The sequence below is a fragment of the Podarcis tiliguerta genome, assembly GCF_965153285.1.
Source record: "Podarcis tiliguerta genome assembly, chromosome: 5".
Taxonomy (NCBI): Eukaryota; Metazoa; Chordata; class Lepidosauria; order Squamata; family Lacertidae; genus Podarcis; species Podarcis tiliguerta.
In genome coordinates this window covers 20,933,563-20,959,325 of record NC_139538.1, presented here as the reverse complement: position 1 = coordinate 20,959,325, position 25,763 = coordinate 20,933,563, and the positions used below count along the sequence as shown (strand labels likewise).

The 25,763-nt window shown below is 42.4% G+C and overlaps 1 protein-coding gene across 3 annotated transcripts in view; it reads right to left on the bottom strand.

Annotated features, from left to right (window-relative positions):
- Window positions 1–10,168: 10,168 nt before the first annotated feature.
- Window positions 10,169–25,763, bottom strand: part of VEPH1 (ventricular zone expressed PH domain containing 1) — a 124,229-nt gene continuing 108,634 nt past the window's right edge. For 2 of the 3 annotated variants that reach the window (XR_014511861.1, XR_014511862.1), the window contains 2 exons: window positions 22,985–23,119; window positions 10,169–10,286 (listed from right to left, as the gene is read on the bottom strand). Coding sequence is in view for 1 of the 3 variants with exons in the window: in XM_083442756.1 (XP_083298882.1) it covers window positions 21,675–21,716; window positions 22,985–23,119 (177 nt within the window). In the remaining 2 variants the exon portion in view is untranslated. Of the gene's footprint in view, window positions 10,287–21,475; window positions 21,717–22,984; window positions 23,120–25,763 lie in introns of those variants that run through there. The other variant, XM_083442756.1, reaches the window with a different exon arrangement.

The following is a 25,763-nucleotide window of genomic DNA, read 5'->3' as shown; positions in this document are numbered from 1 at the left end:
CTCGCAACATACGACTTCATTGAGAATCCCTCAACAATGTGAAAAATGTTGGCTGAAAAGGAAAGTTAAACACGATTCTCCTACCCGCATACAAATGCTTTTATCAAGAGTTAGGTTCATAACCCAACAGTAAAGTGACAACTAACCTTCACCCAAAGATCCCAGGGCAGTTCGCAACATAAAAATACAAAGTGAGAATACAAAATAAAACAAATACAAATACAAACTAGTAACCCCTCTCCTACAAACACATTTTAAAAACCATAGAGAGGCCTCGATGGCAGTATTCAACCCCCAGGCCCAAGCTCCCTCACCCGGGGGTATAAAATACATGTGTATTTCTGCTACTAATTTCCACAACATGACTCTCTAAAGGGAATGCTTTATAAGCCAATGTGAGAAAAAATATAGGACTACGTGTGCAAAAACAGTCTAAAGATGCAATTCTATACACACTTAACTGAGAGCAAGTCTGATTGAATCTACTCTCAATCCCCATAAATCTACTTTGCTAAAGAAAAGACAAGAAAATAAATTAAAACAGCACTGAATTTCTAAGAAACACATTTGCACATCATGTGTAGTTAGCCCCTCCACAGTATTTCCTAGGTAGTAAAGTGATTTAAGCTGTTAATGGAGAAAGGCTGATGTTGAAATATTGGGCTGTTATAATATCAGCCAACTTTCTGTAACATCAGGCTAACTGGTGGCTGGGTACAGATGCACAAGCACAGGGGGGAAGAGAATGAAGTATGCTAGAAAAGGACCTGATTGGCTGGAAGACCTGAAGACCCAAATCTCAGTTCTTTCACTCAGTCTGGTTCATTTTGCTTCCTTAAATACACCTCTGGGGTTCCAGGGTCCAGACCATGGGTAGGCAAACTAAGGCCTGGGGGCCGGATCCAGCCCAATCACCTTCTAAATCCAGCTTGTGGATGGTCAGCGTCTTTTTACATGAGTAAAATGTGTCCTTTTATTTAAAATGCATCTCTGGGTTATTTGTGGGGCATGGAAATTTGTTCATTCCCCCCCATATAGTCTGCCCCCCACAAGGTCTGAGGGACAGTGAACCAGCCCCCAGTTGAAAAAGTTTGCTGACCCCTGGGTCCAGAAAATAAAACACTGTCAAGCTAGGGCATTCTATGGAATGGTCTTTGGCGCCTTTAGGAAACTTTAGGATTGCAATTAAAACACGATATATATATACAGTGGTACCTCGGGTTATATATGCTTCAGGTTACATATGCTTCAGATTACAGACTCCGCTAACCCAGAAATAGTACCTCGGGTTAAGAACTTCAGGATGAGAACAGAAATTGTGCAGCGGCGGCGGGAGGCCCCATTAGCTAAAGTGGTGCTTCAGGTTAAGAACAGTTTCAGGTTAAGAACGGACCTCCGGAACGAATTAAATATGTAACCAGAGGTACCACTGTATATTGCTTCAATCTTATTAACATCAATGAGGACTACACAACCTTAAAGGGGTGTGTGGACTGTATGGCCCACCAGATGCTGTTGGACTTCAACTCCCATTACCCCTAGCCAGCATAGTCAATGCTTATGCCACGGGACAGGAGTCAGCTTCGCCTGTTGAACAGCAGCCTGAAGGGGGAGAAGGCGGATTGACTCCACCTGCAGCTGATCAGCCTTCAAGGATACAGAGGAGAAGGCACTGATGAGAACCAGCTGGCTTTAGCCTTCTTAAGCATAGCTTCCAGAAGCAGTCAGATGTTGGTAACATTTGTAGTTCCTGACCCTGCCTTGCCACTTCCTGCTTGTCTTGACCATTGACCGCATGATCATCAGATTACCTGACCTTGGACCATCTGACCATGCGGCTTGCTGTTTGGTGGACCCTAGGACTGGACCTGACTTTGGATGCTGACTCTACCTCCAGGCAAGTATAATTCAGAGACTCTTCTGGTTGGCTGACCTCCCACTCTCCTGAGCTCTGCATGCTGCTGCTCAGCAATGAGACTATGGCAGCTTAGCGATGATGGGAGTTGTTGTCCATTAACATCTGGAGAGCCATAGGCTTTCCACTTTAGTCTAAAGTCTCCTTGAGTTATCTCTAGAAATCGGTGTATGAAGCAACTGCAGAAAAATGGTGCACAGTATATCCATCACCAATGAGGGCAGTGACTCTCATTGGAACTACTCAGTCCCTAATTACAAAACCAACTCAGTTGATCTCTGGCACAAACTGCTAGACCCTGGAAAATTTTCAGGATGTACAGGGATATGCATATATGGTATATTAGTCATGTTAAAATAGTTCATGAAGAACGAGATCTTCATTTCCAAGACTGACCCCACCACAACAGCCTTATAGAATGAGTTAGAAGAAAACTTAATATTTGTAAGGCACAGCAATTCACTAAATACAAGAAGTGTATCTTTCCAAACACAATGGAAGAACCTTTCTACCCACTCAAAAATGCAACAAACACTGAGAAAGGAGTCTGGAATTTCCAACTTTGCCAGCTGAAGTTATTGTCAAGGGTACAAAATGTCCTGAAACAAGTCTTGAAATTCCTGACACAGCTACCATAAATCATCAGAGTTTCATTAAAGCAAATTATTCTCTTGTGAGTTTGTGCAAATGAGGATGGCATCAGTGGATTTACTGGAAGGGAGAGTTAGCAGTGATGAGAAGAAGTCCTTGGCTGGCTGCGCTTTGATCCCATTGCGAGGTGGATATAACTGGGGGCTGCGTTTGAAAGCAAGAGTGCTGGAGGAAAATGCTCCATGAGTCATTTTCTGTTCTCTACACGTATCAAATGGATGAGATATGGGTCCCTTCCAGATCATCTGCTTACTGAGCATTCATCCTGATTCATATGTACAAAGTTTGTGGAGAGGTTAGATGATGTCAGTGGTCGAGCATTATGGCCAGGTCAAATGAAGTTGGTGATAGTCAACTTTCCAGCACATTTCCCCATGACTTTACTTACCACAAAAATCTGATTGGAGGAGGGGTGTTACTTGTTGTGCAAATGTGCCAAGCCAACTTTAATTGTGCGAAGGTACTGGTTATGTGATTGAATTTTGCCTGAAAATAGTGACCAGCTGAAAGTACCGTATTTTTTGCACCATAACACTCACTTTTTTCCTCCTAGAAAGTAAGGGGAAATGTCTGTGCGTGTTATAGAGCAAATGCCTGCGGGTGGCGGGGGGGGGGGGATCTGCTGCAGTCGTGAGCAGAGGATCCATGGTTCCCCTTCCTTCCCTCCTCCGTGGTTACAAAGCATGGATCCACATGGATCCTCAGGATTTTTGCACTGGGCTACTCCAAACTCACTGTCAGATCACATGTCTGTGGCCACAGCATGAACCACAAAAATCATATATCCACTATTTCGTTTAGAATATTTTTTTTCTTGTTTTCCTCCTCTAAAAACTACCTGCGTGTTATGGTCTGGTGCATGTTATAGAGCGAAAAATACGGTACATATGAAAAAAGAAACCCCAAAATAATATTTTAAGGAGCCATTGTATTGCCTGTTGGCTTTATGGCAGTGGTTCTCAAAGGGTGTGGTACGCCACACTGGCAGGAAGACTGAAGGACAAAGAAACATTTAAACATTTCAGTATGGTATGGTATCAATTTCTTTATTTACAGAATATGGATAGGTATCTTTTCAAAGTGATACTAAGGACAAGTCTAGTTGCATTTACCAATGTATTTTTTACCTTATCAACAACAAAATTGGCTTGAGCAATTTTTTATTTTGAAAGTGTGACCCAGAGAATAAAGTCTGAGAACCACTACTTTATGGTCTTGGATACAACATCCCACCCTTTCTGTGCCTTGTGCTATTTTAGTTCCGAATAATCATTTAAAAATCCACACAGAGATTTCATGAGTAGGTTTGTTTTTTAAACTCTCTAGTTAAAAATGTGTTGCCTTTTAATTGCCTGTAAGAAAAGCTGTTTGGAGCAAAACTACACGTTTATGAAAAACATGGGGTTCCACCCAAAATGGAATCTCCGTGTTACATTTCCCCCCTCCTCCATTGGGGGCAGTGTGCCTCTGAATACTATTTGCTGGGAATCGCAAGCAGGGAGTGTGCCATTGCACTCAGGTCCTGCTTGGGGACTTTGCATAGGCATCTGGTTGGCCACTGTGAGAACAGAGTGCTGGACTAGATGGGCCATTGGCCTGAACAAGCTGAGCTCTTCTTGATGTAAGCCTGTGCTCTGATGCCATGAGGTTGTGGTTTTCCTCATTCCACCATAACTGACGGGCAGTGAAAGGATGATGACAGTGTGAAGACATGTCTCACAATGTGTAATTCTACCCTTATATGAAAGGGGCACGGGTGGCGCTGTGGGTTAAACCACAGAGCCTAGGACTTGCCGATCAGAAGGTCAGTGGTTCGAATCCCCGCGACGGGGTGAGCTCCCATTGCTCAGTCCCTGCTCCTGCCCACCTAGCAGTTCGAAAGCACGTCAAAGTGCAAGTAGATAAATAGGTACCACTCCAGCGGAAAGGTTAACCACGTTTCCGTGCGCTGCTCTGGTTCACCAGAAGTGGCTTAGTCATGCTGGCCACATAACCCGGAAGCTGTACGCCGGCTCCCTCGGCCAATAAAGCGAGATGAGCGCTGCAACCCCAGAGTCGGCCACGACTGGACCTAATGGTGAGGGGTCCCTTTCCCTTTACCCTTATACGAATCAGGCCCTGTTTGCACTTTTCCTGGAGCAGCTCCTCCAGATAATACCCATCTGCTGCCCACAGGGACCAGGGCAGATGGGAGAATTATGAACCACACTGACATTGATCATCTGGACTCTTAAGGGTTTCTTTTTCCCAGCTTGGTACATGCATATCTGATCCGTCCTAACTCATGGCTGGTCCATCCATTAGGAAGAGTGAGGAGATGACTCGGGGAGCTGTTTTGAAGTCTGACGAAAGGTTTGCAAAATTGTTAATCATTTGATGGTTGTCCTTCTACTGACAGGGAGAGAGGTGTTTGTGGGCTTTTCTGCCTCAAGCGCCAAAGTACATTGCATGATGTCTTCAGCTGAATATTCTGGTTCCTTCCATTGGAAAGTATTCAACTTAAATGAGCTGATGGGAAAGCTCTGCCTCTGGGATTTGAGGATGTGTTCACTGGATGATGAATACATGTGCAAACTCATCATTCAGTCATCTACAGCTGTCTCCTAAACCATACTTCTCAGGCTGGGCACCCCACTGGCCAGACCATTATCTCCATATACCCCCGCAGGCCAAGTCTGACACGTGGGCAACTTTCAATCATCTTTCAATCATCTGATTGGGCAACCAACTTTCAATCATCTGTCATCACAATGATAACACGTGTCCCGCTTTTGTTCACATGGTTTGCACTCAAGAAGAATGGGCAGCGAAGTGTGCTTCCCAGATGCTGGTGATCAGCTGATATTCAGTACAAGGTAAGTGCTGAGCATAGCATTTTCCAGGGGCTGAATATCAGCTGACAGCACTTGGTAAGGGCTGTGCAAGGGGCTTTGTAGGGACCACCGATCAGCTGATCGGCAGGGCCAACAAAGCTCCGTTTTCCAAACTCCATCTTTACCTGGATCCACACTTGACAAAATTTATGAGATTAAATGTGGGGCAGGAGGGCATGGCTTGGTTGAAACAGCCTGGCCTAGTTATGCCTACAGGTCAGAAGTCATTTAGCCTTGCAGTACATAAAGCACTGGTTCAAGGTCCTTGCATTAATTTACAAAGTCCTGAGCAACCTAAGCCCAGGGAACCTTAGGGACCACCTGAACTTTTACATCCCACTTGATCACCTGCAGGAGCACTGTTCCCTCAGCTGCCGAGGTTCATCTGACGACAACAAGGAACCAAGTCTTTGGTGTCTTCAATCTGCCAATAGAGATTCAGCAGGCACCTTTGGGGACAACTTTTAAATGCCTGCTGAAAGCTCTTCTATTCTGTCAGGCCTACAGAATACATCTTTTCATCAAATCTGATTTCTGGTTTTTTATATATATATCGTTTTTACTGTATGGTTTTATGCACATCTGTCGTAAACAGTTTTTTTATGAATAGTGGTGCACAAATATTTTTTAATAAATAATATTTTTTTAAATGTATATTTGGAAAGCTGGAAATCGGGAACACTCAGAGGTGATAGACTTGGCTGGTAGCAAAACACAACACAGGCACGAAACAAGATGCAGGGATTAAAGGACCAGTGGGTAAACCACATACACCACATTGAGCTCCTTGGAGGAAAACATGGGATAGAAATGCGCTAAAATAAAGAAATAAAATAACTACTATGAGGGAGCAAATGGCTAAGGGGTGAGGCATGGACAGAGCTGCACATGGTATGTCTCTGGTCGGATTTTAGTGCAGAAATCCCTTTTAAAACCCAGAACTCACATTCAATCCCAGTTCGTAACATAGGACCAAACATTTAGTTTTGATTATATACATGTCCGACTCCCCACAGTCTGCAGTCTGCATTTCTCCTATCCTCCTCCTTTCTTATTTCCTTTGCTTTTTTGCTTTTTCCTTCTTTTAAGAAAACTTAAACAAACAACACAAATGGCTGCAGTGTCACTGGGTGTGACCCACCTTAGGGTGGGTCACGACCCATCAGCTGAAGACAAAGGGTCTAATGGATATCAGTAGTCTCTAACATGTATTTCCAGGGTGAGGAGTCCAGCTGCCTGTAAAATAATATGCTCCCCATCTGGCAGATGACTACTCAAAAAATAAACCCATTTCATTTTTTTGCTATGACAGCAGGAAATGAGCAAAGAAAGCCCCCAATATAGTGAGGTTTCTAATGTCAAACATTTTGATTCAATATGTTCCACACTGGAGTGTTTGGAGATATATATATATATATATATATATATATATATATATATATATATATCTCCTTGAAAGTGGCTACTTTTAAATAATAACTAAGAGAGACAGGAACTGGCAAAACCATACATTTAAGTCTTTTAAACAGACATTTTATGTCTTTTGAGCTGAACAATTTTCCTTAAGAACTATCAAAAGCAGACATAGCATTCCATTTAGGAAATTCAATATGTTAGGAGTCTACTGAAAAATTACGAATGCAGGCTTTTAACGACCTTTAGATTCCTCATTGATTTAGCTGCAGTTGCACATGCAACCAAATTTATTAATCAAAGTAATTTGTTACTCCCCCAAGAGTTAATATTAGGCCCGCAAAAATATTTTCTGATTTCAAAATTTGCATTTGATGCAGCCTGAGAGATGGCTGAAAGAGGACCCACCAAATGGAACATCTGATTTGTTTCGTTGCTGACTAGCACACTTTTGTTTCTGTAGTGACAACTCTTCAATTCCCAATTCCATTCTTCTTTTCCTGCACTTGACTTCATTTGTCCACACGGCTGTTTAATTAATTGATTTTACTTACAACTTTTTTGTGGTGACATATTGGGCAAAGTGTTGGCACAGCACTGTCAAAAGTACATCAGCTGGCATAGCTGTGAGCAAATTAAGCCATGAACCAGGAATTGGGAATTTGCCACTTTCCAGAACTTGCTGTAATATCATTCTTATCATCCCTGAGCTGCTAGATGGTGGCTGGACCTAATCGAAGTCCAACAACATGTTCCTGCCATAGTTAGTGAAGGCTAAGAAGAACAGAAATGGTGCTGAGAAGAACAGCATCGAAACCAAATGAATGTTGAACAGTATTATCATGAAGCACTGAAAATAACAGAAACAGAAAGGTGCTTTTTGACACTTGCAAAACAAAGGAAGCCATTTTGTCTCAGTCATAGTTTCTACATTCTACAATGGCGGGATTGAAAAGAGATTTGCCTATTGTCCAATACAATACTCTCTAGTGCATTTTCCCACCACTTCCCTTATTGCTAAAAGGTTCGGTTTTTTGGGGGAGAAGCAGGTTTGTTATGGAAGGGTGGCAAATCAACTTTAATTGCCCAACCTCAATTTGTCACTATGAGATTGAATCCCATATGAAAACAGCAACATTTTGGATTTGCCCTATACTTCACTTGGGACTGTAAGATCAGCCAGAAAAAGGAACTGGGGCCCAAACAGCTACCTAGATCCATGGATGGAGCTTGTCCTGGCTTAGTGGAATTCTTTCCTTTGAACAACTTGCATGGTAGAGTGCCTATTAGTTTGGAAAAGAAATGGGACTGTGCAAGAATAAGTTGCTGGTTTCTATTATCCCCAGATATACAGAAGTACATAAGTTTACAATTTATATATATTGTACAGAAAAGCTTGAAAACCAAAGAAAGACCAACAAGCACCTGTAAACTTCCATTGATGACATAACTGATGAGCCCATGGAAATAACTCACCTCATTGTCCAGAGATGGAACTTCTAGACTTACATTAGACACTAAAAACAGGAACGCTTATTTTTTGTGGCTATGCTTTGTTTAGGAGATGGGGTAAGCATGACAAAATGATGCCCCTAAACCTGATCACTGCCCTCCCCCATGATTGCCTACTGCCTGTGTCCAGAAAGTATGATTCTATAATATTCTATGCAGGTCCCCTGTTCTTAAAATGTCCAACAGTTGTAAAAGTAGTCTGCGATGTGGAATTGGGTCCACTCTTTGAGAAGTATAAGTAAAAATGCCCTTCATTTAATTATTTGTTGGATCCTGGCCATTTGCAAGTTTGCAATACACAGGCACCTAAACAGCTGTTCTTCGTGGGTTGTCTTGTATCTCATAACAATTATGTTTCCTTTCCCTGGAATGGGATGAAATTTGGTGACTGAAGGTAAACTGGGTTTTAGCAGCCCTAGTTTGTATTTAGATTTTAACTGGTAATTTAGATGTCCTCAGTTTAAATTATTGTAAGTTAAACTCTCAGGATTGGGCAGGAAAACCTTTCAAACCCCTAATTAATTTCTTGGAAGTAAGCAACTTATTATTTACTCAAGTTCTATTAGTTTCACTGGAACATGCTTCCCTGTAGATGTGCTTAGGATTTCAGTCTTAATTTATTTTGTCCAGGGATTGCATAGAAAAACTGCTTAATCGAGCAATGACTCTGTCTAGATCATACCCTTCAGCAGATGTGCTGCTGAATAAAATGAACCCAGTTTTCTTTGAAAAATGCTGGAAAATTAATTATGACTTGTGCTAAACCGAGTTGGGTAAAATACAATGAAAAGCACTTCACACAAATGCAAAACTCTCTGATGATGTTAGTGAAAATTTAGAAAGTCTTCAACTCTGTGTAATAGCCAACAGTCAGCATTAGAAAGTTGTCCAAACTCCCTAATTGCCAGCTGTTTCCACCCTGCTGTATGATTTCAGTAGTGTCACATCTTCAGATGGCAACTCATTTTAATTGGCATCTGTTTTCCCCCTCATATCTCCATCTGTCCCAAACCATGAAATGGTTTTTGTGCAAACATGCTGGCCCAAAAGAATAATTGGTGTAAGTCCATTTAACTGAGCCACACCCCAAAGAAGCAGAAATCAGTAATAAAGCAAGCCAAGTCATTATAGGAATTACAGCTCATCGTTTACCATTGGGAAGTCAGCCAACAGGTTTAGAAAATTACGTATAAAAAAATCATTATTATGGCTTTGCTGGGAATGGTTTCATTAGCTTAAATATTTTTAAATGGACACATGAAACTTGGATAGGTACACTTGCATATGCACACTAGTTAAATCCTCCAGTAATTTAGCCCATGACTTCCAGCAATATCTGCAGGGCCAAAGGTTCCCCATCCCTGCTATAGAGAGATAAAGAATTGCATTATATTTGTGTATATCAATGCTGGGGTTCTCTTTACCACAATTCTCCCCATGTAAATTAATGCTTGAGCACCTTGATGATGTGGCACACAGATTTGTGGTTTGCCCTTTGAATTAAGAAGTACTGGCTTCCTGATCTGGTGAATTTCCACCAAAACATTCAGCTGAGATGCAAGACTCAGTAGAATTCTAAGCAGCTGTCCTTGGGAGAAAGTCCTCTTGAATTCAAGGAGATCGCCTCTTTGTAAATGTGTTTTGGGATTGCAGCTGTAAGTGACTCTCCATTTGTACACGTTCATTACAGACATTAATGGTTTGGTCGCCTAATTCATATCGTCTGCACAGAGCAGCCCTCAGCACTGTCAGATTCTGAACATTATTACTTGTGTATCTCACTACTACAGGAAAAACTCGTTACCTGTTGCTTTTTCGGGGTTATTACACATGAAGCACTGCCAAGCCCCTGCTTCCTCGCTGTAACCAAATAAATCAAAGAACCTCACTTCTTCCAGATGTATCCGCACATGGTCCAGATCCTAGGCAAGTTACAAAAAAGAAAATTGGGGGGGGGGGGGAGAGACACCAACCCTGTTAGGAACAGACTTGACTGATGTGCAATTTATTACCTGCAAAATAAAAAGTAATAAGGTTAAGTACTTCTAGCAATGGGAACTGAAAGTAAAAGTTTATAAGCAATGGGAACTGAAAGTAAAAGTTTATAAGCAATGGATTCAAGCCCTCAGTCTCGTATAATATAGCAATTACGCTGTGTGCTGTTCTGTAACTACTCCAGTCAACGTTTTGGTGATTGACTAATGAAATTTTTAAAAGCTGTACAGAGTGCAGACCAAGCACTATGTCTGATAGCCTGGAAAGTGATTCTCCTGTGGCCTTCCAACCGAAAATGGCTTCTCAGCCCTGCCCCACAGTGATTATTTTAGAGATCCTCAGTGTTGCAGAGTAGTCCACACTGAATGGTCTTCACATTTGTACTAATGACAGGCTAAAGTGAAGGTGTCATTGTAGATTGCAGAAGATCCATGCTGTTGTTTGCTGGGCTATCTGGCATCTAGTGAGGAACATGCGTCCTTTGTTGTTGTTTAGTCGTTTAGTCCTGTCCGACTCTTCGTGACCCCATGGACCAGAGCACGCCAGGCACTCCTGTCTTCCACTGCCTCCCGCAGTTTGGTCAAACTCATGCTAGTAGCCTCGAGAACACTGTCCAACCATCTCGTCCTCTGTCGTCCCCTTCTCCTTGTTCCCTCAATCTTTCCCAACATCAGAGTCTTTTCCAGGGAGTCTTCTCTTCTCATGAGGTGGCCAAAGTCTTGGAGCCTCAGCTTGACGATCTCTCCTTCCAGTGAGCACTCAGGGCTGATTTCCTTCAGAATGGATAGGTTTGATCTTCTTGCAGTCCATGGGACTCTCAAGAGTCTCCTCCAGCACCATAATTCAAAAGCATCAATTCTTCGGCGATCAGCCTTCTTTATGGTCCAGCTCTCACTTCCATACATCACTACTGGGAAAACCATAGCTTTATCCAAACAGACCTTCAAGCCCCTTCGCCACGGCAAAGCAGTGATCCATGAAGGGGAACACATGTCCTTTAGGATGCCCTAAAACTAACCCAGAAAAACTAATTATTTTGAAGCTAAATTCATAGAATCAGTTGGAAGGACCCAGTGTCATCTAGTCCAATCCCCTGCAATGCAGGAATCTTAGCTAAAGCATCCATGACAGATGACCATCCAACCTCTGCTTAGAAACCTCCAAGGAAGGAAAGTCCACAACCCACCAAGGGAGACTGTTCCACTGTCGAACAGCTCTTACTGTCAGAATTTTTTTCCGAATGTTTAGTCGGAAATTCCTTTCTTGTAACAGGCTGAATTTTATTAGAACAAGATCTTTTAGCTTGATGACAAAGCAGAAATGCCATTTTATCTCCCACAAGAAACTTGTTCAAAGTTTTCTCTTCTTCCCCCTTTAGGGGAACTTTTACCTAGATTTTGTTGATGCCTTAAAGGACACAGAGTAAGATTTCCTTCGCAAATGACAGCATGAGCTAACACAAATGATTTCTAAATGAATCGCAAGGAGGTTGCCGTGTTTGTTTAAAAAGTAACATAGCCTATGTACTTTCATAAATATCCATGAAGCAATTGACCGGAAATCTGTTAGGAAATAAATACATCTGGAAACATTTTACTTACCAGAATATTTGAACTACGTTATAAAAATATTTTCTGCGGTATGTGCATACTGAAGAGTACAACACAACATTCTTTGCTAGCTAATTTCTTTTTTTTAAAAAAAAGACTGTTTAACCCATATGCACTGATTTGGCCATATTCTGCAGTCTGTTACAATTATACAAGTCATAAACCCTTTCACTGAAGTCACTGGGGTATGTTCTTCTGCCAGAGAAATTTGCTGATTGTGTAAACTTCAAATTTACATGAGTGGAAGTAAAGAGAAAGGGGTGGGGGAAGGGGGGTGGGAGAAGAACCTCTCACCAGAATTTAGCACCAGCAATTTTAAAAAATATATCTAAGTTAATACATCACCTGTGCATGTATTTACTCAGAAGTAAATTTCATTGGGTTTGATGGGACTTATTCCCAAGAAAGTGTTGCATAGGATTTCAGCTTAAGAATAACAGGCTATTATTGTCAGGTAACTGCATAATAAAACACTTGTTGTCTATGATTGACAATATGATAAATTGAATTTCATCCCTGTATTTTATACTAGGGGCTGTGCCTCAGCTCATGTTTCTTGCCAGCCTCCCTAGACGTCATTTTTGCTCCTTTTAATTGACAGGTGGGTTGTGCTCAGGATAGCATGTATGTTTCTCTGTGTCCATTTAATGCTCACAACAATCCTAGGAGGTAGGTGGTCCTCTCAAACCTTGGCTGAACCTGTCTTTTTCCTTCAGGTTAGGTGAAGCCAAGCAATGGTGACTGGCCCAAGGTCAACCAGAAAGCTTCATGAGTGGAAGGCAATCTGAACCCAGTTTCCCCCATGCTGCCTCTTAATCACACCGATCCCTGATTCTTCCTCCAAGGAGCTCAAGGAAGCTTACACATGGTTCCCCAGCAGTCTCCTAACTGAGCAGCTTACAGGACTAGGCCTGCTTAGCCTCAGTAGAACCATGTGCCTTTCGGCCATTCTTGTTTCAACAAATTATTCCGGACCAAGGTAGATGTGCTGTGGGAAATCCATGATTGGCTTTCCAAATATGTTTCTCTTTGGCTGACAAAGCAGTTGCATGATCCTCCAGTTTGGATTTGGCAGAGGTGCCTAACTCTTTCCTCACAAAATCCTAATAACAGAAATGTCCATCTAATGCACTGCTTTTTCTTGCACACATTGGGAGGAGATTTCCATCAGGGAAACAGCATTCCACGTAGGTGGGATAGTAAAAGTCATGGTTTAACAAACCATAGTTTAACAAATCACGGTTTAGCATTATGCCGACTTGGGCATCAAGTGATGGGCAATGCAAAGCTTCATCCTCACTAGTCTTTGGTACAAAGCACGATCCATTTTTAAAATCCCTTCAGAGCATCCATGTGCATTTTGAAAGCTACAGCAAAAGCTGGCATGCATCCAGGTTGAGGGAACTATGCCAAATAACTGATAGACAGGATGGATAAGGTCTTCCCTACCTCCTGAGTAGTTGTGACAAATGTTTAAAAATGCTATTTCAATTGGCTAGGGTAAAATGAAGCCTTAAAAAAAAAAAAAATCCCCAGCAAAGAGAAGTTTCTTTAACCAGACTGCCCGGCATTCTAAATTTCTCTGACTGATATAAAACATCTGGCTGTCTCTGATGAAATGTAACAGAGTAGTGAAGTTGACATGCTTTATTATGATAGGACGGACTAGTTGTAAATTAAAATAAAAAGACAAAAAGCACAGATTTAATAAAACACCATTCGCAAGTTTTCTTTGCTGTTTATCAATTTGCCTTTTCATGTTCCATTTTCCATTAAAAGGTCTTCCCCCCCGGAAGACCTTGCTTGAGCTGCAAAATTGACATTCCACAACTGAAGGCAATGGAGAACAAATAATTCATGTCATAAAAACTTGAGAAGAGACCTGGATCAAACTAAAGGCCCATCTAGCCCAGCATCTTGTACTTACAGTGGTCAACCAGATGACTCTCAGATGCCCACAAGCAAGACCTGAGCCCCACAGAACTCTTCCCACTTGTAATTTGCAACAGCTGGCATTTAGAGGCATATGGTCTCTGACATTGGCAGTGGTACACAGCAATCATAACTAGTAACCATGGATTTGTCTAATCCACTTTTAAAGCCACCTAAGTTAGTGGGTAGGGGCACGGGTGGCGCTGTGGGTTAAACCACAGAGCCTAGGACTTGCCAATCAGAAGGTCGTCGGTTCGAATCCCCGCGACGGGGTGAGCTCCCGTTGCTCGGTCCCAGCTCCTGCCAACCTAGCAGTTCGAAAGCACATCAAAGTGCAAGTAGATAAATAGGTACCGCTCTGGCGGGAAGGTAAACGGCGTTTCCGTGTGCTGCTCTGGTTCGCCAGAAGCGGCTTAGTCATGCTGGCCACAGGACCCGGAAGCTGTACGCCAGCTCCCTCGGCCAATAAAGCGAGATGAGTGTCGCAACCCCAGAGTCAGCCATGACTGGACCTAATGGTCAGGGGTCCCTTTACCTTTAAGTTAGTGGGAATCACTACAATTTGTGGTCGTGCATTTCATACTTCAACTGTGTGCTGAATAAAGAAGTACAGTCGTACCTTGGAAGTCAAACGGAATCCGTTCCGGAAGTCCTTTTGACTTCCAAAACGTTCAAAAACCAAGCTCCTTCAGCCAATCAGAAGCCGCAGAAGGCCCGTTGGGCGTTTGGGTTCCAAAAGAACGTTTGCAAACTGGAAAAATCACTTCTGGGTTTGCAGCATTCGGGAGCCAAAATGTCTGAGTTCCAGGGCGTTCAGGATCCAAGGTATGACTGTAATTCATTTTTCCTGTTCTGAATCTTCCAACATTCAGCTTCATTGGATGATCCCACATTCTAGTATTATATGAGAGGAAGAAAAACTTCCCCCCATCTACTTTCTCTACACCATGCATAACTTTATATACCCCAACCATGTTTTCTTTCTAAGCTAAAAAGCCTAAGATGTTATAATTGAACCTTTTCTATAATACTCTTTTTGAGGTATGGTGACTAGGATTGTACACAGTGTTCCAAGTGCAAACTATAGATTTGTACAATGCCCATTAGTATATCGGCCGTTTTATTTTCAACCCCTTCTCCCAGGTGGAAAACGGCCTGCAAGGCAGGAAGCAGGTCTTCCAGGAATCACAGCCAAGATGTTAAAATAAGTTTAAAAGCATCAGTCTCAACTGAAATTCTTGAGTGTACCTACAGGTTCCTCCTCTGTGAGAAATATCAAATGATACCTGCTCTGTACGTCTTGTTCTTTAAACAGTTACTCATCTGTAAGAAGACATGTCATTTGATCCCATGAATACTAAGCTTACCGTACTTTTCCGTGTATAAGACTATGTTTTTTCCTTTAAAAATTGTGCTAAAAAGTGGGGGTTGTCTTATACATGGGTAGTGCATAGGGTAGTGCTCGACAACTCTGGGCAATACTCCGCAAAAAATAGCTCAACAACTCTGTGCCATATCCCATTTTCTTAAATTAGTCCCCCAAAATAGAGGACATCTTATACATGCGGGCGTCTTATAGACAGAAATGTACGGTACTTGGGAGTCTTTGGTGAGGAATTTGTTGAAAGTCCAAGTTCCCAGTCTGGCTACGTGGACTGGTAAGATGTATCTAGTACTTGGTGTCTTCTCAATTCCATAGAGTTGTAGAATTGGAAGGGGTCCTAAGGGTCATTCTAGTTCAATTCTCTGAAATGCAGGAATCACAGCTAAAGAATCCCTGACATACGACCATCCAACTTCTGTTTAAAAACCTCCAATGGAGGAGAGTCCATCACCTTCTGAGGTTTCCACTGTCAAACAGCTCTTATCACCAGAAAGCTCTTCCTAATGTATATTCAGAATTTCCCCTCTTGTAATTTGAATCCACTGGTTTAGGTCCTACACTCTGGAGCAAGCTTGCTCCGTCTTCCATGTAACAGCTTTTCCGGTGTTTGAAGATGACTATTATATCACTTCTCATTCTTCTCTTCCCCGGGCTAAGCATACTCCGCTCTCTCAACCGTTCCTGGTAAGGCTTGGTTTCCAGACCCTTCGTCACCTCAGTCATCATGCTCTGCACACGTTCTAGCTTGCCAATATCCTTCGTAAACAGCAGTGTGTTTCTACAGCATTATGAGGAGCAGCAGAAATTGGTAACCCTAGAAGCAGGAATGGTGTGGGACTGAAGAACTTCATGCTGACAGCATTAACACTGGCATGCAGACTGCACATGCCTCACTGTCTGCATGATTGTCTCCATACCTGCAGTGCACATATTCATGCATCCCTGCAGACTGACGGCAAACGCTGTACAAACCACAGGGAGTGGGGGAGATCAGATTCATATCAGAAGCACATAGGTACAGATCTAATCTTTGCAAAATCTTTGATGTAGTCCAGATGTTCTCTTGCAGAGCTTACATGAAAATTGCATCTCATCACACCTGAGACTCTCTGGGCCTAGTTATTTACCCTACAAAGCACAAAAAATTTAAGTCAATACTCTGGCTCTTAAGCCTGTGCAACAAAGCTGTCGACTGTTCCCTTTTTTAAAAGGGAAATTCCCTTATTCCAAATAGGATTCCTCGCTGGAAGAATGGAGGATGAAATTAATGGACTATGTGGAATTGGACAAACTAACAGGAAGGATCCGAAACCAGCGAGACCAGAAGTTTACCGAAGACTGGAGTAAATTTACGGACTATTTGAAAAGTATTTGTGATGGTCAGGCAATGTTTGTAGGTTTGCAAGAAGTTCTGTGAGGAGTAATATTAGAAATATTGTAAAAATGGAAAAAGAGAGATGATATGTTAAAAGATTTAATGGCAATATTAAGTTAAGAAAGGCATAAAAAGTGATTAAGACGGAGGATTATCAGAGGTGCTGATAGAAGTCCAAATAAGAATGTATCTGTGATAAACTGTGAGGTATGTTTTATAATTTTGTAAGCTAAAAACCTATATATCTATATCTATATCTATATCTATCTATCATCTATCTATCTATCTATCATCTATCTATCTATCTATCTATCTATCTATCTATCTATCTATCTATCTATCTATGATAGCAAACAGGATTCCTCGCAAGAAAAGGGAAAAGTTGACAGCTATGCTGTGGAACACTGTAGAAATCAATAGGACTAAGGCTGCAATCCCAGACTTCCTTACTTGGAAGTAAGTCACAGTGAAAGCAATGAACCTGATTAGGATGGAATGCCCTCCTGGTCATTCTGCTGCTTACAGGCCCAGACTTCTGCCCCAAAGTCCTGCCCTGATAGTCTCACTGCTGGAAATTACTGGAAATGACTCCAACTGGAAGGAGGCAGAGTGAGAGGTGAGGGTCAGCACTCCCTTCCAGCACTCTGTTTCCTAAAACATCCTCTGTGTCCCCAGCTTTGTACATAATTGAAGCTGAACTGCATTGAAACCGAGAAGTTTTCTGCTTTCAGCTCTACTTTGGCTCTGACTTTTGGCTCTAGTTTTGGCTCGTCTTTCGTAGGATGAAGATATGCAACCACTTTCAGCGATAGCCAGCTTGTGATAGGCTTCCCCATGCTTCCTCAGCATCAGGGAATTCCCAGTAAGACAAAATAGCCATGAATTATTTTTTTAAAAAGACGCAAAGCCCACCCTTCAGAAGCTCAGCTGGCAAACAGAGGAGCTGGAAGGAGCTTCCAAAGTTTTCTATGAGGGATTAGCATGCTCCAGTTCTGCAAATACGAGACGGCTGTAGCGATAAGGAGACTCGGCACATATTTTTTACAGAACGTGAGCAACAGGACAAGCTTGTTCATCTTTCTTATGACCCCTTGTTCTGCCCGTAATATGATTATGCAACTAATACATTTGAGAGCAATAGCACTTGCTGTTGCTGCATGTTCAATGTATTTGGGGAATTTTGCATGATGTATTAGAATTCTGGCCAAGACGGATTTCACTTTCCTAAGCACTTACCTCTCTCTTGGTGGTTCCCTCAGTCAAGTGCTGTGTCTCTAAAGCTCAAACTACACATTACGCAGAGTGCCACCCTCAACTTTCTGCATTGTTTAAAAGCCAAAATGAGCTTGGGTAGACTGTGGATCGGGGAGTAAGGAAGGGAAGACTGTGAGACCTTTCCACTTGTCACTTTCCAGCTCCAAATCCCTCTCCCCATCCTGTTTTGCTATCTATACTTTACCCAAAGTTAAAGGGAAGATCTAGCAGATCAAAGCATCACTGGGATGTGTGTGATTTTGAGCTGAAAGCAGCAGGGAAAAAGTGAAGAAGCTTCTTTCCCAATGTCCTATGCTCAGATACAACCCCTCACAGGGTTAAGACCCAGGGTGGTGAATGCTAAACAAGCCTTAGCATATTAGCATGATATTAAACTAGGAGAAGGAAAATCCTTGGTCAAATTTTTGCTCAGATATAAAGTTTACTGGGTGACCATGGTCAGCTCATTATCTCTCAGTCTAACCTACTTTGCAGGATAAAATGAAGGAGTAGAGTAGAAATGGATGCTTTTTGAAGGAAGGGCAGGATAGATTTTAAAATTATGATAAAACTACGGTACTACTATTTTATTTATTAGACTTCTGTCCCACCCTTCCTCCCAAAGGAGCCCAGGATGGAAAACAACGAAGTACGAAAATAAAAACAATAAAGAACATATTTTTTAAAATGTAAATGGCAGCAGGTTCACAACTAGTACTTGCAAGGTTCCAGAGAACAGCATCCTTCAGATTCCTAGATTTACTCATTAAATGCATGGGTGAATAGGAAAGTTTTTTAGTTCCTCCTGGATGCTAATAATCAAGAGAGAGGGGAAGACAACTCACCAGGGATGATTTCCACAAACAGGGAAATGCCACTGAGGAAGCTCTGCCACAGGTCAGTGCCAACCAGGCAGCACTCACTCCACCAACAGAGCTTCCACTGCTGATGGTAGGTCCTGAGATGGCTGATACTGGGGAAGGTAAGCACTTCAAGTCCCAAGCCATTCAAGGCTTTGTAGGCTAGTAGAGGTTAAAAAAGGTAAAGGACCCCTGGACGCTTATGTCCAGCCAAAGGCGACTACGGGGTTCTGGCGCCCATCTCACTTTTACGCCGAGGGAGCCGGCGTTTGTCCACAGACAGCTTTCCAGGTCACGTGGCCAGCAGGACTAGACTGAAACAGGACACCGTGATGGAAGCCAGAGCCCATGGAAACGCCATTTACCTTCCTGCCGCAGCGGTACCTATTTATCTACTTGAACTGGTATGCTTTCGAATGGCTAGGTGGGCAGGAGCTGGGACAGAGCAACGGGAGCTCACTCCCTCATGGGGATTTGAACCGCTGACCTTCTGGTTGGCAGGCCCAAGAGGCTCAGTGATTTAGACCACAGCGCCACCCACATCCTACGACAAATACTACACCCTTGTCTTAGGCCTGGTAGCAGCAGCTTCTACTACTACTAACTCATGGAACTCAGTCAAATGTTTAGCAGCAAAAATAATAAGATTTCCAAAGATACTTCAGTCCTCTCAATAAGAATACAAAGGATTATTTTTTACCCCCCCTCAAAAACTCAAAGCCACACATTATTACCTTGTCCTATTTTATACTTCTCCTCAAAGGAAACCCCACCCAAACTTTTTCTAAGCAGAGAAAACATGTGACTTGATCTGATTGCTTTAAATTCAGTTCCACGTCAAATGCGTCTACTCCCATCTCTTGTCATGAGGCCTTTCCAGGACAGCTGGAAAGTGAGGATTGGAGGAGTGAGGATTGCTTCAAAAATGTCCCAACATGGCATTAGGAGTATGCTTGTTCCTTGAGCAGTTTTGCTGTTTGCTTTTTATTTCACTGCGTTTTTGTGTAAGTAAGCAGCTCTGGACACAAAGTGAGTCTCTTGTTTGTAAAAAAAATATTTTTTTTACTTACATCATTTTTGTTCAATTTTTGGGGACATTGGAAGGACTTAAATTATTTTTTTTGAATGTGATGGTCAATCCTATAGCAGTTTAGCCTCATTCAGACAAAAGTTGCTGTTTTCTGGTCTTCATGTTTTCTGGATCTTTTCTGTCAGTGAAAATTTTAGAAAAGCATCTCTCCTCTTTGACTTCAATTATGCAATTTTAAGTTAGGGTTGTGCATATGTGTGTGTGTTTGTGTGCAGTTTTTTCTATTTTTAAAAGAAAATTGTAGGTAGTTAAGACTTACTTCAAATACATTTTTTAAAAAATCCATGCTGGTCACTTGCGTGAACCTCAATTAAAGGCTAATAGCTTTGACCAGAAATCTTTTGCTTTGCTTTGAAACAGAATTCTTTGCCATCTTTGAAATTGCAATTGCTTTGAAGCAGGGATATTTTTAAAGGGCAAAGGCTGACAGGACAGAGCATGCACAAATCATTACCCCTGCAGAGTCAGTGCCATAGCCCACAATTATGTGAATTTGCAAAAGGCAGCTATTCTCTCTTTTTTTGTAAATAAGAGCAAAAGCCAAGTAGCATTTTCATTTTCCATCCAGATATCAATTGCATGTGCAAGGGATTAGGGACAAAACTCAACGACCTTTCAAAAAACTGCACAGAGGACATCAATGCAAGCAATGACAAGTTCAGAAACATATTAAACTTGGTTTAAGCAATACAATAGAAGTGTATAAAAGTATTCATGGCATGGATAGTGGACGGAGAAAAGTCCTCCTCCTCCCACTTTATTATTATTAATAGAATTATTATTATTATTCAAATTTGTATACTGCCCATCATCTGAAGAAAACAGGGTGGTTCACAACAGATAAATACAAAATGAGAAAACAAAATATATAACAAAACGAACCAAAAAACCCTCCCACATTTAAAAGGTCATAGAAGGTTTAACTAGCTAAAGGCTGGTTATAGAGGAACACTTTGCCTAGCGCCTAAAGATATGTAATGAAGGCGCCAGGCGAGCCTCCCTGGGGAGAGCATTCCACAAATGGGGAGCCACAGCATAAAAGGCCTGTTCTTGTGTTGCCACCCCCTGGACCTCTTGTGGAGGGAGCACAGGAAGAAGGGCTTCATATGATGGTCACATGGTCCGGTTTGGTTCATATGGGGAGAGGCAGTCCTTGAGAACTTGGGGATATCAAACTAAGCTGAATGCTGGAAGACTCAGAACAGACAAAAGAATGTACTTCTTCAAACAGTAAAACTATGGGATTCGCTCTGCCAAAAATAGGGCCACCAACTTGGATGAATTCATAGAAGATATGACTATTGTTAAGTTGTGGGTGAACATATCAGATGACATAGCGATTCTTCAAACAGCTCTTGTTTATTCACAGGCCAGAACAAAACTGAACTAAAGGGTTCAGCCAGCCTGCTTATATAGAGCTCCACTAGAACGCAACAGTAACCATTTTCTGTAACTATCCAATCACTGAATGTCACTTTCAATCCCTTATTTGCATATGTGGACCTGAGTGAAAACTATCTACAGTATCCCCCTGCTGGCCCAGGGTGAGAACTTCAGTACATAACAACTATGTTCCATCTCCACTGTCAGAGGCAGTATAGTTCTGATGGCAGTTGCTCTCAGCATGCTGCTGAGCTCAGATTCTGTTTGCAGGCTTCCCATAGGCATCTTGGTGAGAACAGGATGCTGGATCAAATGGGCCACTGGCCTGATCCACTAGGCTCTTCTTATGTTCTAATGTCCTCTGCCACTATGCCCCAGTCATGGAGGATGGGCCTATGGATTGGTTTTAGCCATGAAGGCTAAATGATCAAAGGCAACTTACCTCTGAACAGCATTTAAAAACAAGAGACTGTGCAAAAATAAAAAAGGAGACCGTTAGGATATAGTTCCATCCCACCTTAAAAGGAACAGGCATGACTGTTGTGTGTCACATGCCTTTTTACTTCCAGCACAGGCTTGCTGGGAACTTCCATTTTGTATATTGCTTTTGCTATATTGCTTTTTTTTTTTCTTGGACACGAAGGGAAGCAGACATGTATTTTCCTTTGTTCCTGAACTATGCTGAATAAACGCCTGTAAATAATGCTTATACATGTCTCTGTCCACCACTTCCGTTGTGAAGATTTATTCACGCTGCTGGTAAGAGCGTGCTCAGCTTCTGAACGTTTCGGAGGCTCGAGTTGCTGATTAATGCTGTTTCGGGAACCAGAGTTTGCCCGGCTGCTGGCCAGTGGATAGAGCCAGCTGGGGGCCTGCCAAATGCCCCTGTCTCCCCGGACGCATCCCAACAGAGACAAGCTCTGCATGCAAGCTCACATATATGTGTCTATATAAAAGTACATATTTGCAAAAGTTCATTACGGTACATTAGGTTAGTCAGACAAATGACCAAGACAAGTGTACTTCACAAAAGGATAGCCTTTATCATTCTGGACAAACCCATATGCTTTCCCTCCTTTTCAGTCTCCAAAAGGTGATCAAAATAACGGTGTGTCTAGGAGGTTAAGGGGAATAATACATTTGCACTAAATGACAAAAAAATAAAAATAAAAATGTCCACATGCAAGATTTGCTACCCATGAAGCAGAGAAAGAGACTGTGCCCTCTCCTATGTGGTGCGGTTAAAAGTAACACCTTCATGTTCCCAGTTTTATATTTGCGAAGATGTGCAACGAAATGTATGCTATGTCCCTTCAAGTTTTCTACTTTATCTGGATTTTATACCCTCTTAACATGCTTCGCCACACCACTCCCAGTACTTCTCTGTCCTTTCTAGCGAGTTCATATCTAGGGATAACAGCATCCAATTGATTCTCCCCTCAGTTGATTTCCTCAGTTTTGATTATATCCACGCTCTTATTTACAACCATGAATTCTCAGCTTCGGAGTACTTGAATTCAGTGCTTCAAGAAGCCCATCTTGTCTCAGAGGCTTCTAGCATTCGCATATAAACTCCACAGCCAATGGTCCACTAAAATTTCACTATGATCCTGAGGAGCAGCATTGATTTGATCTCTCTGTCCAGATTTGGTGGCTACTGCACTGATCTATCATATAGTAATATGCACATCATACCCTCATGAATGCTCACTGGGGGTGGGGAGGAAAGAGAAATACCTTTTGGTGTGGAAATGTAGACTGAACCATTGCAGTTTCAAAGCTGTGTGTTCCCTTCAGCTGGGTTTTCTCCCACAATGCTTTCAAGGCTTGTACAGAATTATTTTGCATGGACAAAGCTTCTGGGAACAAGCTCTGCTGGGCAATATTGAAAGAAGAAAGTGTCATGAACAGTGTTTCCCCCCACAATCTGACAATTAATACAAAATACAGGTTAGTAAAGTTCTGACATGCAACCCAGTTAATTATTTGGTGACTTCCCAAAACTCTCAGAGTCGATAGCAAAAGAAACAATCCTAATAATTTCTGTATCAGGGAGAGAGCAGTGGGACAATGGATAATTTAACTTTTCCCCTTCTCATGTCTTTCTGAGGCTTAGGCTAAGGAAGCTGAGGTACAGGCAGGCACGGCAACCCTGTCCTCAACACATTAGAATTGATTCAAGCGACCTACACTATACAGGACATAAAACCTGAATCTGAAACCAGACTGTAACTGAAAGCAACAGGGTGATACTGTTATGCCCTGTCATTTTAAAAAAGATAAAAATTATAACTCCCAGGAGGTTACAAAATAAAGGGAAACCAATGTGGCACAGCGACTGCAGTGCAATTATTAACCCATTTTTTTTAAAAAAATGTTTTCTTTTCCACTGTGTTTACCTTCAATCTTCTAAATTCAATATTGTTGATACATGGCTTACACCCATCTGTTATCATGTTTTCTTCAGTGCTGATTTTCATCTGTATTTAACTATTTCACCTTATTATTTTCCCCAAGACCAGGTTTTAACCTTATTCTTCAGTGAACTTGCTGGAGTATAGTAGCTTCATTCATCAATGGTGTCTTTGCTCCTTGCATTCCGCCCCCCCCCCCCATTCAACATTCTTTCTCCATTAGCTCCTCCAATATACACTTCCTTTTAATATTCTTTATTTCCTTTATTTGATTCAATTAATTCTCTATTCTGTTCAGATTCACTCAGATGCTTCAGCCCTTACTTCAGTTTCTCTACTGATGTAGTTCCATATCCTTAACACCGATACCACAAGTTTCTCCTACCCTTGGCTTCTAAAATCTGCCTGGGGCAAGAAATATATTTTCTGATGTCTCAGAGACTGCTTCTGTGGGACCTTTGACAGAGTGCACACAATTATCTAAATAAACATTCAGTTTTTAGCCTCCGGTTAACTGTAAATAGATGAGACACTCAAAGGAAGCGTGCGACTTGAAAGTTTTGCTGAATCATTGCCATAGTACATAAATGCAAATGGAAATGTTCCAATGGGTTTTAAGCTACCTGCTGATTGGTGCTCTTGGGATTCATGCTAGTCCTGTTTCTTCAGCTTTGGCCAAGCATAATAGTCGTGCCACAGCTCAATAGCAGGATTTGTGAATGGCAGGAGTGTCAATTTGTGATTGACAGGAGTGTCAACAGTAGTGACGGGCAGGGGTAATTAAGGAGGAAGGAGAAGGCTGTGAAGAGCTTCCAAGAGGAAAAGAAGCTTTCAGTTTCTGTGCCCCATGCTTTCTAGATTCAGCTACCTGGTGAACAGGTCATGTTATTAAACACAGCACAACGTAAATAAATGCCAGCTATAACTTTGCGTGGCCAGGCAGAGACCCCCCCGACCCCAGGCAACCCCCAAGAGGAATAATGACTCATGACAACCTGTTATGGGATTAAAATTGGCCACAAGTTTATTAAACTTTCAGATGTAGGGAGACCTTGGCTTTGGCATTGGGCGTTTATCTCTCCCAGCCCCCGTCCGGAGATCTGGGGAACACCAGGGTTATCCAAACTGTGTGGGGATTGGGCTGGCTCTGGAAAATGTATGTTTGAGCAGAGAGTCTGCCACCCATTTTGCCGCAACGCAGGGGAGAGCACTGACAACCTAACGGCGTATGGCCAGTGACTCCCTTCCACACAACCCCTTTAACGGGGAACCCTGGGATCGCCGCCGCAGGGGGGGCCTGGGTCATTGCTTCATGCCCCCCCCCCCAATTTAGGGAAGATAGACTAAAGGATTCAGCCCAAGGCCTGAAACCGCCAAAGTTGTGACATTTTGCTACGGGGAAGGCAAAACCTTCCAATGCAGGGAAATTCGTTCCTGGTCCTTCAACAGCAACCATCAATGACCGTAGCAGCTCCTGCATCCCTGTAAAGAAGAGGTTAACCTGCAAAAGAAAGGCGTAAACTGAGGGAGGGCAGGGTGGGAGAAGCTCTGGAACTGACTCCCAGGTAAGTTCCACCCTCTATTGTGTGTGCAGGGAGGTCCTAACCCTACCTGGTCAACTCCCCTGGCAACACCCCCCCCCCCAACTGGGATTGATTAACTGTCTGAGGTTAGGCGGGAACCTCCAGGTATCCAGCGAAGCCGGGCTGAATTGCCGGGGATCGTGTAGGATTGAGGGGCTGCACACAACCACACAAAAAGCAACCCCCCATTTGAGGTGGGGAGCGGTCATTATTGTGTGAGGACAGCCCCACGTCAGAGAAGACATCTTTATAGGGGTGCAATTTCAGTGGCAGAGAGGCAAATAAATTTGTTCGTATGGGTGAGTGGAAGAGATTCAAAGCAAGATTGTACGATATTCTCTTTGCTATATTGAAGATTTACGGCACAATCCTGTACTCAGAAGTAAGTCCCAATGGGTTCAGTGGAGTTTACATATTTCCCTTGCTGGGAATTAAGTACTATTGAACTTAACAGACCTTGCATCGGAGTGGGTATGTATATCACCACATTATAAATTGACGAAATGCAATGTATTTTAA